General features: G+C 40.3%; 2 protein-coding genes across 5 annotated transcripts in view; one reads left to right on the top strand and one right to left on the bottom strand.

Moving 5' to 3' along the window:
• Positions 1-2028: 2028 nt before the first annotated feature.
• Positions 2029-3378, bottom strand: LOC135593518 (NEP1-interacting protein 1-like). Of its 2 annotated transcripts, XM_065083628.1 has the most exons (5): positions 3209-3378; positions 2855-3033; positions 2480-2656; positions 2377-2389; positions 2029-2279 (listed from the first exon to the last, which is right to left on the bottom strand). In XM_065083628.1, exons 1-5 carry the CDS (start codon positions 3360-3362, stop codon positions 2227-2229), a joined length of 576 nt encoding a protein of 191 aa, XP_064939700.1. In that variant the 5' UTR covers positions 3363-3378; the 3' UTR covers positions 2029-2226. The 2 variants fall into 2 exon arrangements, with proteins under 2 accessions (XP_064939700.1, XP_064939699.1); XM_065083627.1 differs by having other exon boundaries at positions 2029-2389; positions 3209-3377.
• Positions 3379-8520: 5142 nt separating this feature from the next.
• LOC103998536 (phospholipase D delta) overlaps positions 8521-15502 on the top strand; it is a 43597-nt gene continuing 36615 nt past the window's right edge. For 2 of the 3 annotated variants that reach the window (XM_009420028.3, XM_065083626.1), the window contains exons 1-2: positions 8521-9566; positions 10651-10767. In XM_009420028.3, coding sequence (XP_009418303.2) covers positions 8523-9566; positions 10651-10767 — 1161 coding nt within the window. In that variant the 5' untranslated portion in view covers positions 8521-8522. The remainder of the gene's footprint in view (positions 9567-10650; positions 10768-15502) is intronic. The other variant, XM_018818428.2, reaches the window with a different exon arrangement.

Below are 15502 nucleotides of genomic sequence, written 5' to 3'. Positions count from 1 at the left end.
GTCTTATTAATATCCTTCCTCTGGCCTCATGGTCCAACCATACAAAACTTAAAAAACTATAATACTCTTGATAGCTATGCTTCGAATTCAGATGCTACGAACATTTTTCATGGATTTGTGGCATTAGTCCTTGACAAATCTTGCTTTTTGTTGTTGATTTTAGGCTTGAACAGGATTCTCCTAGATTAACAATCTTGCCGATGTCTGTCTAATCCATTAACTTCTCAACTGTTGAACCATTTCCTTTTAATATTCAATAGATGAACTGAATCACTCTTAAGAAGTGTCAATGCCTGATGAGTGGTTTTCATGTTTGTTGATCCCAATGTATCTTTCTCGTCGAGGACCACAACAGCATTAAAGCTTCCAACAACGATTTGGTCCAACTAAATTCCATTCTCTTCAGGTAACCTATCACATCCATGATTTCTAATTCATTACCAGAAAAATCTAATTTTCCAGTCCTAAGATTTCTATATTCAGACTTGCTGCTGCCATAATACTCACCCACTTAAAAAAATAGTTACCTACTTTCTTTAGGTGCATATATATATATATATATATATATATATATATATATATATATATATATATATATATATATATATATATATATATATATATATATATATATATATATATATATATATATATATATATATATATATATATATATATATATATGATAAAATTATCATTCTTGCTGATAATAATCTTCCTACACTCAGAAATGCAATATTCACATAAAAAATTCTTATTGTAAATCATAATATCAACACCGGTGTTTAGAATCATAACAGTCAAAAGGTAGGGATGATTTGTGATCTTCTAAATCAAACTTCAGATAGAATCATAACAATCGACTCCGGTGTTTAGAAAGGAATTATTAGAAACCATCCTCTTGAAGGCTAGAAGTTGGAAGTACCCATCAAAAGTGATTGCCATTAACAAACAGTTCAACTATATGAGGCCTCAGAACATATAAACTAAACTGTAATTTCTTGAACAGAAACACAATTGTTCCAGAAATTACAGTTATATAAATACATATACACACATTAGAGTACACTTTAATGAATGAAAGAACAAAATTTGTTCTCCTCTCTCTCTCTTCCTTACTTCAAAGATGATATATATATATATATATATATATATATATATATATATATATATATATATATATATATATATATATATATATATATATATATATATATATATATATAACTTTCAACTTTTTTGTTCAATTTTTGGATCAAGTGTTTTGGTTCCCAGCATCATAAATTCATGCAGCCATCAGAGTAACCAAAGTGCAGAACTGTGTCTCATGAAGAAGCAAATTACAAGATCCAACCGTCCATGGTGGGAATATTATTGCCTCGAAGAGACAGCTTGTGCTGACATTGATTGCCCATCCGTCTCTCGTGTTTTTCTTCTTGTCATTTTCAATTCCTATCATCATAATTTTAGCATATAGAGGGCAATGAATAGCAGGATTTGTGTTAAATGGAAATGCTAAAAACTATGAACTAAAATCATTCCTAACAAAGTAAAGTCATGACAAATATTCCCATAGGTCACTGGAAAAATCTCAATAAGTCATGCTACAATCACCCATTCTTCATGCACCAGAAGTTTCTCCATAGAAGTTGACAGTGATGTATCTCAGGTTCCATGGATTCTGCAACAGATGCATTGAAGGGCTGTTTTCTCTGTATCCATTTCAAGTGTTGCAGCTGCCCATTCTTTGGTACAAGATTTCAGATATCATTTAACTAGTGCAAAATCAGCTCTATGCAGTTCTCTCAATCATTAACTGTTATTTCTGCAGGTCAAAGGCAAGAAAGGGTAGAATATGAAGTTGACATGACTAGTGTTTCTTCAACTGCAGCTCTACGCAGTTCCCAGTCTTTGGATCTACAATTATCAGAAGCCCGGACTAACACGTCTTTGAACAGTGGTTAAGGCACTAGCTTGTTGTTAGAGAGATGGTGATATTACAAGTCAAACTGAGGCCAGGAGCAAAACTATAGCATAGCAGACTCAGACTCTTTAAGGCATGAAATGAGACAACTGTTTCTCTGCCTCTTGAATGCTTCACTTTCTGCAGCACAGCAGAAGGTCAGTTTTGTACGGATCATTCATACATGTTCTATTGCTGAAACACTGCAACATGAGCATGGCTTGAAGAAAGCCAATGTGGAGAACAACCTTGTATTCAAGATTTTATACATAGAGACATTGCCTACTGTACCAAGTATGCTTCTGAGAAATTATGCCTGCATAATGGACAGGAACCATGCCTTATGAGCCAGCTATCAATGCAAGGCAAGTGGAATATGTGCTGACACTGAGGCAAAGTCCTGGCTGCCTCACCTGCTTGAAACTCCTGAAGAGGGAGAAAAATCAAACAGTCGTTAATTCATCAAACACCACATCCGCATCATATGTGAGAGAGTCCAGGAAGCACAAGACGCACCTGAAGACAGACTGCACAGCTGATGCTTTCGCTCCTTGCATCCACACAGTCCTCCACATGGATGTTGATCTTGGGGAGCTTGTCGACGGAAGCCTTGGGCATGCCTTTCGTGCCACCGCCGCCAGCCTCGAAGATGTCGTCAAGAACCTCCAAGAAGGGCGCGCTCAGAGCACACAGCTGCTCACCATGGCCAAACCCTTTAGCAAGAAGCAGGCATAAGCTGAACAGATCAGCTTTGCAAAATCTACTCGGAGTATCCACCTTCTCATTAACCAGTCTTCCACTCATAAGGCTATACAGTATCTCAGTCTCAAAGAATCCAAAACAACGATCAAAACTATGCTTCGAGAAGGATGACTGAATCATGTCACTCACCAAGTACAAGATGCTCCATTGTCCGGACCCGTTGTTTCGCCATATAGCAAGAGAGTCTTCCACGACCTCCACCGACGAAAGCGCTCCGGAGATGGCTCCACTGATGCTTCCACGTACCACGCCGCTCGCGGTCGCTACGCCGATCAAGGCGCCGGCCAGGGCTCCCAAGAGCACTCCCACTGACACACAACAGGAAGAGAGAAGACGGTGCTGAGCGACGCCAAAAGCAACAAATTGGACACAAACTTGTTCTCGTGACAGGCACGCTTGAAACCATGGAAAGAAACACTTGAAGACGGTAGCAGAAGTTGGACGAAGGAAATGCACAGTGCCGATCAAGGAACAAGCATAAACCTGTGGCGAAGACGCAGGTGAGGGTGGCACGGATGAGAAGAGCAGATAGTCGCGACAAAGAAAGAGGAGAAGAGAACGTGCGTAGAGCAGTGCTAATGTGATCCATGGTTTTAGTTCTCGGTAGAGTCGCAGAGAGACGGCAGCAGCCCAACATAAGGTGGTATATAGGAAAGATAAGATGTTTAATCTCATATTTTAGTCTAAATATATATATTAATTACATTCTTCTATGGTTTCCCCGTAATCGAAGGGTGATATGCATAATTTAACCGATACAAGACTTTGAGAGTTTAGCTTTCAAAAGAAATCTTATTCTAATTTGGTTTATAAGTTCCATTATGAACCTATTTTGTACCATTTTTCGAACGAAGTTTTTTTTTTTTAATAAATAAAATTAAATAATAAAATTATGATTTAATAGGATGAGCTCTCACATTATATAAATCCATATATGATTATATTTTATATTGACATATCAAAATGATATAATTAAAATTGATTAAGTCGTGTGGTACCCAAATGGTACCGACTAAGAGATAGATGGATGATAAACGAACACTCTGACAAAGATCACTTCGGATATCATAAATGTTCATATTAAAATTTTTGTCGATGATATTTAGAACAACAAAAATTCTGGCATCATATTTACAGTTTCACATACCTAAAGATATTTTATATTTTTGTAGATTTTTTTCCTCCATAAGAAAACATAAAAAGCATAAGCATAATTTGGACTGAGAGTTAAGCCTGCATGGAACCAAACGAACAAAGACATTTGGCGTTCAAGTTGGATTTAGAGGCTATTTCATGTGATTTCCCTCCCACGGCTTTCCTCTTGCTTCTCTGCTTCCATAGTTCCATGGCGGCATTTCACACACACACACACACGGACTCAACTGGAAGCAACAGTCTCTCTTCAAGAAGCTCATGTTCTTCTTGGCTGAGACTCCACATGAGCTTGGCAGGCGACCATTGAATGGCTGTAAGACTCCTCAAGCAGTCACGAACACCAGTTCACTTGCTTTGCTGCTGCAATCACATCTCTCTCTCTCTCTCTCTCTCTCTAACATTCATGTTGAGGGCCGTATCAAGATTCCGGTTTCATGAAACGCCATTGTCCTCCGTCCTGCCCTCATTAACTTGGGAGGGAAACAGTAGCAGTTAATTGGTGCAGCGATGTGGAAGGGGATTGATTGAGATCATGTCTTACTTGTTTCTCGTACCGCCGTGCCATGGTGAAATCGATACAGCGGCAGTGCCGTTTCGGCGAGCCGTGCACATCATATTTAGTTGGGTTTGGTGCTCCGCCGTACTCGCGTCATTAAGTCGAACGCATTGCAGATGCTTGGCCCAGGAAACAATGGGATCGTATCACTCGAGGCATTTGCGTCAAGAGCATGACAGCTTCGTCCCCACATTTCAACTATTTTTCTTCTTACAAGAAAAATAAGAAGGAGAACAAAATTTACTTAGTTAACAAAAGGCACTTGAATCTAGAGAACTTTTTGTTGAAGCAAAACAAGAGACAGAAAATTAAGGATTGATAACTTTATAAATGCTTTTATGTATTTTAGGGTACTCATAGGGTTTTCTTTAGCTAATCGATCGAAGAAATTTAAATTTGAAAAAAAAAAATTTACTTGAAGCAAAAAAAATTAAAAATTAAAATTACATCATCTTGTGTGTAATATCTTATTTATATTTAATTTACTATTCTTTTGATTGTTTCTTTGGTAGTAGAATAGTTTGTTTCTTTTTAAAATGGTATCCGAACCAAGAAATATCCAAGAAAATGATTTTTAGATTTAAATACATTTAGATCCGGAGATAATTCTAATTACCACAACAACAGTCACTATAGAAAAATTATCCATGTTGGTCTACCGATCATCATTTACACCTTTCATCATTAATTATGTTCATTATGACTTAAACCCATAATTATTCTCAGTTCGCTTAAACCTCTACTACATACAACCAACGAAAGGAACGAAAGAGGAGACCAAACGCTGGACCACTCTCAAGGGAGAGAAATGCCTCTATCACCCAACGCAATGGACAACTACCTATTGATCACAATAAATTGAGCCTTAAAATGTGGATTAAATGAGACGTAGATTCCATCGATTCCATTGGTGGCTTAGTTAAAAGTCCATATCGATTAAAATTGACCAATCTTTAATCAAGTTTTGTCAAGAGTAGGTTCAGTAATAGATAGAAACACATCATATAAACTAAAAATCATAAATACTAAAGCCAAATGACAACTTAAATCAATTAATGCAAGTAAGGTGCAATCTTGCTATCTCATGGTAGGCTTTACGAACCCCATGTGGTCATGACAGTCTTTCATGGGTCATGTGGGCTTTAAGAGAAGTAATTGGTTCTTGTACTTTGTACATATCATCAAGGATTGCTTTGTGATAGGCTGATTGCCCCTAGTAAAAAGAAGGTGCCAATAGGTGTTTTCCAAAATTAATCCATATATCAAAACTTCATGATTAAGGTGTTCAAACTAATGAAACACTTGTAAGCAATTGAAGCACATACTTCCAATGAGAATCCAAATTATGTGAGAGTATCAATTAAACTTGTAAAAAAGATTGATAGAAATTATTATACTTCACGAATGAATCTTCTTTATTTGCAAAAAATTCTAAGCTTACAACTGACAACGGTCAAACTTCCATTTGGGCTAAGAAAATGGCGGCAACGCTCACCTTATCACCCCCAACCCCCTCCTTCCCGCCTTTTCCCAAGTACCGCAAACCCTCGGAACCTAACTCACCTGCTAGTCTCCTCCATTTCCTCCTCACGATAACCGGGTGTTTCCCCTGCAATGCCGCCCTCATTCTCGCCTCGAAGGCGACGTCTCTTCTTCCATTCGCCCGTGGAGGCAGAGCCGTCCATGCTCGCGTCCTCTAGGCTGGACTCGGGACCGACCGACTCGTGCTCACCAGGTGTTTGATACAGTGCTTGTTAAGGGCGTTTGATACAATGGTTATAGCTTGGGATCACCGCGGGGTTTCAGAGGACACTGAATGAGTTTATGCTCATTGGTGCCTTTTGCGGTTTGGGTGAATGGACATGTTTATCTCATTAGGCATCCGGAAGCGAGGCATATACAAATAGTGGAAGGTAGGATTGAAGCTGTTGATTTGGGATTTGTTTTGTTGAGCACAATTCTAGGAACTTGGAATCTTGGAACACTATGTTGGCTGGATTCATGATAAATGGATGCATAACTATTACTATACTCTCTCTTTTCGCATACGATGAAGTTTGCAGACAAGATCAGTTTGGTATAACGGAGAATGCAGGCCCGTGAGGAAGAGGAAGGTGTTGTATTATATGGGCATCAAGCAATGCTAAAGAACACTGACATCCAAACAGTGTTTATAACGGTAAGTAAATGTACAGCGTATTAATATGTTGAATCTCCGAAGAAGCTCAAAAGAATGATGTTAATGAAGACACATTGGCATGTAAAATTGGTATGGGTATCAACCAATGTTCAGGTACAAGTATGATTGAAGGTATTGCAGCATGGGTTCTTAGCAGGAGATGTGTGACACTGGCAATCCAACCACTGTTTATAGTGAATGCAATATGTTTCGTCTCTGAAGAAGCTCAAAAGAGGGATGTTGATAAAGAACATTGACATGTGTATTACTGATATGGATATCAAGCAATTGTCTAGGAACAAGTGTGGTTGAAGATGTCGTAACATGAGTTCTTAGCAGAAAGTATATATGATACTCTGACAATTCAAAAACTGTGTTTATAATGGTAAGTGCGCACTGTTCTTATATGCTTCATCTCTGAAGAAGCTCAAAAGAAGGGTATTGATAAAGAGAGATTGGCATGCAAACATGACATGGGTATCAAGCAATTGTTGAGGAACAAGTATGTTTGAAGGTGGCATCAGAGCTGATTCTTTTCAGGACTTCAGAAATTTTCTTATTCGAATTATATATTGAACTAAATATATTATTCTTTTTGCATCATATATATTAAACTAAAGTTAGTAGGATACTGTGAACTAGATTTTACAAATAAGATCATGTCAATTAACAGTGGTAACTTGTACATGGCGCTTGATAGAATGTGGAATCTGTATTTTTATATCGGCTACTACTTTATTTCAGGACTTATGATCTGTTTAGTGGCATGGGAACGTATCATAGTCACCATTGTTGCTTGAGCCGTGCATTAAGTGGTGATATGAAATATATATCTTTCAATTTAAGACTAAATTTGTTAGTGATAAATTATAATTTATATTATAATCAATCCTATGGTATAGGACAAGTCTGCTTCCTAATCGATGTTGGAATAAAAGGCGAGCCCATACCTTGTTGGCCCTCCTAAGTTTGCTATCCAACCGAGTTATCGTTCTTACAAGAGACTAAATATGATTATCCGTAAAGTAAATATATTTGTTAGTATTATTAATAAAAGAGTTAAGATCTAATGAGCTCGCGAATTATCCCTTTTTTTTTTTTTTTGAAAGAGATTGAGGGCTGATACCTACAATGATTAGAGAGAGAAAATATTTTATTATATTTATTTTGGTGTTTACGTTTGTTTATTTATATTTGAGGGAGTGCATACGGCCAATTCATGAAGGCGTGGCGGGAAATCAGCCACTCCTGCTGCTGGCTGGTGGACCCGACCAGCGCAGCTCGCATGACCTGTCCACACTCGTACGTGTGACGGTTACATCCGGCCCGCACGTTGAATTCATGGAGATCGGGGACGGAGATCCCATTCGCATTTACTTATATACCCTTCAATGATTGTCAATTCCCATTCCACTGCGTCTAAAGTCCCATCCCACATGCAAGACGGTTCCTGCCGACACTCGTATTGCCTACCTGCTTATCAGTAGAGACGATGGGGCCCACAAGTGGCGCCCACAGGAATGCCGTTGAAAGGAGTGACACGTACGATTATAGAAAACCAATGACGATTCGTACGAACAAAATATTCGATTCGGTAACTGTGCCAAATAATTAATTCACATTTAATGGATATATCTGGATGCGTATTTAGAGGTTTGTCTTTATTACAAAATCTAGAATTTCTTTTGTTTTTTTCACTGCATATTGAATTTCTATTCATGATATCCCATTTACGAGAGTTGAAAAAAAAAAAGTCACCCACTCATGACTTGGATGACGACTTAAGACACAACTTGGGCGATCTGGTTTGCGTCGGGTTCTAAGTCATTAAAAATGAAACATTTTTAAATGTGAAAAATCTAAATTGGTGGGAGGGATAGTGACGACATTTTCGAAAAACCTTGATCATGTTCGGTTCCGATATGATCCCACCCTCATTTCTGTTTGGAGAAGAAACCCCCCCAATCTCCTCCTCCTCCTCCTCCTCCGTCCCCCGTCCCCACCGGAGCGCGATGGAGTCTGCTTCTGCCGTGGAGGACGTCCTCCTTCACGGAGACCTCCTCCTCACCGTCATCGAGGCCTGCCGTCTCCCCAACATGGACTATTTCTCCGAGCACCTCCGCCGTTGCTACACTTCCTGCTGCCCGCCCATCCCCGGCTCCACCGCTTCGAAATCCGGTCCTGACGCAACACAGCACCACCAGAACCACCACCACCGAAAGATTATCACCAGCGACCCCTACGTCACCGCCTCCCTCGCCGGAGCCACCGTCGCCCGCACCCGTGTAATTTCCAACTCCGAGGATCCCGCTTGGAACGAGCATTTCAACATCCCCGTTGCCCACCGCGCTTCAACCCTCGAGCTCCAGGTCAAGGACAATGACGTCTTTGGCGCGCAGCTCATCGGCATCGTTTCCATCCCCACTGCCCGTATCGCCGCCGGCAAGAAGATTCAGGACTGGTTCCCTATAATCGGCCCCAAAGGAAAGCCGCCGAAGCCGGAGACCGCTCTCCACCTTTCCATCGAGTACATTCCCGTCGAGGAGGAACCAGAGTACCAGCACGGGATAGCTGGGGATCCCGAGCAGCTCGGGGTGAGGAATACCTACTTCCCGCTTCGGAAAGGGGGGTCGGTCACGCTCTACCAGGATGCTCATGTGCTGGACGATGAGCTACCGGAGGTGACGCTCGAGAAAGGTGCCGTCTTTAAGCACGAGAAATGCTGGGAGGATATCTGTCATGCGATTCTTGAGGCACATCATCTGATTTATCTCGTTGGCTGGTCGATATATCACAAGGTGAAACTGGTGAGAGAGCCGACACGGCCGCTGCCCGACGCTGGTAAGCTCACACTAGGGGATCTGCTCAAGTACAAGTCGCAGGAGGGGGTGAGAGTCTGCATGTTGGTTTGGGACGACAAGACATCTCATGACAAATTATTCATCAAGACGGTAAGATCACTCACACTCAAGTATTTTCTTTGGCAAATCATTTGTTTGCCAAACTTTAGCAAACTGAGTCGTGATCAGTATCTTCATCTTCATGCAATGGACGGTTGCTCTGTGTTGTGAATTTGTCTTTCCTGTTTCAATCTCTTCATTTTATTCCCTTTCTGGATTTTGCAAAATAATGGTCTTGTATTTTTCTTGTAAGAAGTCCAAGTTACATGACACTTTTTAAGTATCAATATTCTCTTGTTCTGAGTTTTACTGTTTACTAATTATAACATGACCATCCAATTTATATCAAATTGTCAATAAAACTTGTATATACGAAAAATTGCATGTAATATATCAAAATTTGACTTTTACTGATTATAATATAGAACTCAGAGATAGGGAAATTAATGGATCTAGATGGTGGATTGGTTGTTCGTGTATAATTTCCATACAGTGCACTTCTTCAGTTTTGTTGTGTTCACACCAAGTTCCTCTTCTGGCATATATTCTCTATACTAGCTACATTTTTTCTTTATTTTTTTCATTTAATACATTTGTAGGCACTTATTGTATTGTTGTCAGGAATTTAAACAAAGAGCTATTTTAATGTTGTAGGAATAGTTGGTTATAGTTGTTTGTTGTAGGCAGAGCTATGTAGATTTGACTTGTTGAATCACTTGGGGCTCGAGTATTATTAAACTATATTGATAAAAAATCATAGTCGTGTGTGTTTGGTTAAATCTGCCACATTCACAATGTATTGTTGCTTGCTTTAGAGCTATACATTGTTGACACACTTTGGCAAGCTTAAATATTAGAATGCATGATGAAGATACTTTTGTTGAGAAAACTAAATAGAGTTGTGTTTGATAAAAATCTATGATGAACTTTACCCAATTTCTCAAATTGTTTTTTTCTAGATTTTTAATAAATTAACTAGATTTATGTGAATTAGTTCAACAAGGATGTCAATTCTATATGTATAAATTTTTATGAAATATCGACAGATCCAATGATTAGGCTGCTTTTGGATCAACTATTGGAATTAGATGATTTAATGAAATCAGTTTATCTGCATGTGCATTTAATTTTGCAGGGAGGTGTAATGCAAACTCATGATGAGGAAACTAAAAAGTTTTTCAAGCATTCCTCAGTTATTTGTGTGTTATCTCCACGATATGCCAGCAGTAAGCTTAGCATTGTCAAGCAACAGGCAAGCTTTACACCACCAAATTCTCTCTGATCTGTTCTACTTTGTCTAGAGCAATCTGGTTAGGTTGTCAGAAAGATCCCTTTGACTAAATAATCGATTATGTGAATAATTAATTTAAATCACATACCCTACTTTATGTGCATAATCTTGGAGAAATGCTTGAGTTCAAATGTTTTAGACTGAAAACTACTAAATTTAGTGAACAGTACAGTTGACAAAGGACTGAAAATTTTATCCTTCTGAGAACTAAATATGATGGCTTATCTTGTATTTTATATGAGGTTACTGTTAATATAACCATAAAGACTAATCAACAACGTTATAGTTACAACTTCCAACTACTGATAATTAGTGCATATTATTTGACCATATACCATTTGTAACCATCAATTCTGTTTTCTGTGATATACTAGAACTTATATCATTTCGTATGAGAAAGAGTGTTTAGGTAATGCAGGTGCCACTTAACCTGAACATATTATGGATTTAGGGTTTATATAGGGAACTACTTTGTAATTACATAATTGGGGTTTCTTTATTGTTATGATTTTTGTTTTTCTTTTGAGGAAATTCCCAGTTGATCTCTTTCCTTAAATAGGATCCTGAAACATTTTACTCTAAATTTGCTTTTAAACCAAACTCTTTTATTTCTTTGATGATATTAAGCTTATATTTTTATGAGTAAGGCCTGAGATTCACTTTAACTGTTAAATGCTTTCATTTAATACTTAATCGTTAGTCAATATCTTTTTTTTGTATTTTAATTATGTTTTATATTTTCAACTAGTAATATGTTTCATTGGCTATTATATTATATTATGAGAATCATCTATGCACGTTAAAGGTGGTCCTTCTATTGTTTTCTTTCTTAACATGGAAGTCACCTATCTTCACAAATACCAGCCTATGTCAAATGGTAACATCCATTCTTCAAAAGGTTCATGTGGTATCCATTCTTTCTTGCTGGATTAAGGTTTACAAAACCATTAAATTGGTGAATATTCTTTGCTGGATTAAGGTTTATCGCCATTGAGATATATAAAAAGCCTTATGTTTAGTTAAATTCAGAGTACTTAAATTTTTATTTATAGTTTCTATTAAAGTCTTTTTAGGCCTTTCTCTATCTTTCCTCGTACCATTAATATTAATTATTTCATCTTTTTTTACTATTATATTCGGAGGTCTCTTAAGCGTATTGTCACGGAATTAGTTGATTTTGTCTAAGTCGTGTGGCATCCTTGCGTGTCCGTTCGCAAAGGTGAGCCTCCTCGAAGTCTTCCAAGGTCCCTTAGGACCCATAAAAGAGAGAACGAGTTAGAGAAAACGTCTTATTCGGGATCCACAAACAAACATTTCTGAAAACACTTCATAGACAATGCAAATTACAAACATACATTACAAACTCTGAACAGTTGCACAACAAAGGGTCAAAATGGTCAATTACAGACCGAAAATCTCTCACAAGTGTCCACATGACACAACCTTTATTTACAAGCCTAAAGCGGCCACCAAATCCAACTAAAATGGGACTATTAAGCCTTCGGCCGTCCCTCTACATGCTGTGCAAAGTATGAACATACCAAAAGACACGGACATATATAAGCATTACATCAAACATCCTGTTTAGAAGTTTGTCCATGACATTCTCCCCCACTTATTCTTTCGACGTCCTCGTCGAAGCCTTTGCCGACACTGCAACTCCGCGTCTTTGCTGAGTCTTCAATCTTCTGCTCCAACTGCAATGCGCCTCTTGGCTCCCAACTGCTCTCCCCTGCTGTTTTTGAGTAGTCGAACCTTTTGATCCGCCATGCTGCTTCAACTCGCCAATGACTCAGACTCTAGTGTAGGGTTGGCTGAGTTGTGTTAATCCCTATTGGTTCCTGCGGATCCTCCAGATGAAGGAAAAGACCATTCTTACTATACGCCAGTCTCTCAAATGCCTCATGTTGCTTGAACTGGGTGGATGCTTGTTAGAGTTTTAACGAGCATCGCCTCGCAAACTTATGATGTTTTGGGTCTTTCCTCCACAAAATTTGCTCATTGACGCTTCTTTCATTTAGTTGTCACTTCCAAGTAGATTCGCATCACTTCCGCTTTCGATTAGCATTTCGTTGGGAAATGAAGCGGACAATCTACTCTCAGTAGCACTGATCACCGTTGGTGAGGATTTGACAACTATTGTCTTCTATTATCTTCGAAAGGTCTTTGAACCTGTGCAGAGCTCCTCTGCTGGATAGATAAGAGAATTGGGGTACTCGGTTTCGCCCATTCTCTTAAGAGTTAAGAAGACAAAGGTTACTTGACTTCTCCCGCCTCCTCGAGGTTGTACTCCATGCATCGAGCTGGTTACTGGCTTTCGCCTGCTTTTTGCTCGCACTTCTGAAGCACTTGAAGTGTTTGTACTCCTTGCGTTGAGTTAGTTACTATGATTCACCTTCTCAATGCCATCGAACTTTTGGAATGCAGGAAGTTTTCACCCCAACTTGGAGTAATTCTCTAATAGATTTGGTCGCCTCTGGGATTGTACCATCTTCTCCATCAACTCGGCCGCCTACTCCACTGAGTAGCAAAGGTACAACATCGCGAACTGCCTGCTTCGTTCCTTGGTCGTGCACTCTTGCATGACCCGAAGTCCTTCACTTTCGACTATCTTGATGAGAAGCTCATTAACACCGGTCTTACGAAGTTCCTTGGCCTCTGCCCTTCAGCCTTGTCTTGGTACTTGGAGTTTGCCTCTGCATGCTCTACCTCCTCGGCCCCTTTCACGACCAAGCGCTCTCCCTCCATAAGAGCAAGGGATCAATGGCTTTTACGGAAGTCCCGCCTCTGCGGTACCATGGCGCTGCCATGCCCATGGCCCTACTATCCGTTGCCTCGCATCTGCATCCTTTTTCTTCACGATCAGTAGATATGTCTTTGTGGCACTCCTCCGAGTCCACCTCCATTCTAACTGATGCTTGATTTTGGGTAGCTAAATCCATCTGGACTCGTCGTCGCTTCCTCGCCCCTTTCGACCCCCTGCTTCAACACCTCTGTGTTCTCCAAGCAGCTCCCTTTGGTTGATGGAAAGACAGACTGCAACTCCCATGCTTAGCCTCTGCCATCACATTATAGGGTTTGCACCGATTTTGTTCTCCTTAGCTTCCTTAGTAGCAACGTTCGCTTACTCGACCTTATCCTCTGACTTGCCGAGCTCCTTTAAGCGAATATGAGCTCTGGAGAAGTCCAACTCTCCAGCTGCTTCGATCATTTTTGCATTGAGTTGATGGTGGCCCTCGCGCCCACCATTCCACGGGTCAACCCTCCCTTGAGTCCGATCTCCATCTCGACTCCAAGTGTGCCTTCATTTGTGTTGCTTTGGGTCGCTCCCCTACTTGATCTCCACCAATGTATTCTCTCAAGTGAAATCATGCGACGACTCCTCGCCGCTTGCTCGGTCCATTGAGCTTCGTGGAGTTGTTTTTTGTTGAGGTACTCCTCCTCAATATGTGTAGTCTGTTGCACATGATTCTCCCTTTAGAGAGCCGGGACTTATCCCTCCTGGATATCTATCCCGTTGGAGCAACATCTCTCTTCGTTTCGGAGACCACCATCCCCTTCGGACTACTCCGATTTGCTGAACAAACTACGCATTGTTCTGCCTCCTACAAATGCACTTGCTAGATTGCGACTCCATATCAATACAGCCCCCACTGCACAACTCAAGGCCTAGTAACATGCTGAACTCGTTGCGTACTTTAGCCTCCTACGGACGTATCCTTCACATGCCAAAGAAAAAGTTTTAATGCTCCATGGCGCTGAGTTTCGGTCGTCTTGGGATGGCCGCGAACATTCCGTCGTCCGCATACAAGCCCATGCATAAGTACCGAATTCTTCGAGTTAGCAATTCCCCTCACCTCTATGAGCTTTGCACAACTCTTTCGGTCGCTGAGCAACTCATTCCACCTTGCTTGGTCTTATCCTTTATTAAGCACCTCGCTTGCCTTGAGCACCATCAAGTGTAGTTGTCAACGTCGAGCCGTAGCTCGAACTCAGCCATCCCAACCTTTGTGCGCTTCGCATTCTTCCAAGCTTGCTTGTTCTCGTGGTGCCTCTTGCGCGAAGGGTTGGCCATTCCTCTCAAAGCCAATCTCAGATGCCCGCTCCTTCGAGCGATTCCTTTTCCCTACATCTCCATGCATATTTTCTTCCAAACGGTCGCGCGTGTGCTAACTGCCCTCAACGTAGCCCCGCTAGGTCCCCCACGTTTGCACGTCAAGTGTTTCTATGAGTGCTTGTCCCGCTCTGATACCATCTGTCACGGACTTAGCTGATTTTGCCTAAGTCGTGCGGCATCCTTGCGTGTCCTTCCGTAAAGGTCAGCCTCCCCGAAGTCTCCCATGGTCCCTTAGGACCCACAGAAGAGAGAACGAGTTAGAGAAAACGCCTCATTCGGGATCCACAAGCAAACATTTCCGAAAACACTTCATAGACAATGTAAATTACAAACAAACATTACAAGCTCTGAACAGTTGCACAACAAAGGGTCAATATGGTTTATTACAGACCGAAAATCTCTCATAAGTGTTCACATGACACAACCTTTATTTACAAGCCTAAAGCGGCCACCAAACCCAACTAAAATGGGACTATTAAGCCTTCGGCCGTCTCTCTACATGCTGTGCAAAGCATGAACATACCAAAAGACACAGACATACATAAGCATTACATCAAATATCTTGTTTAGAAGTTTGTC

Source organism: Musa acuminata, chromosome BXJ1-9 (genome assembly GCF_036884655.1).
Source record: "Musa acuminata AAA Group cultivar baxijiao chromosome BXJ1-9, Cavendish_Baxijiao_AAA, whole genome shotgun sequence".
NCBI classification, from domain to species: domain Eukaryota; kingdom Viridiplantae; phylum Streptophyta; class Magnoliopsida; order Zingiberales; family Musaceae; genus Musa; species Musa acuminata.
Note: the sequence above shows the minus strand (reverse complement) of the source record. Positions and strands in the feature narration are given on the sequence as shown.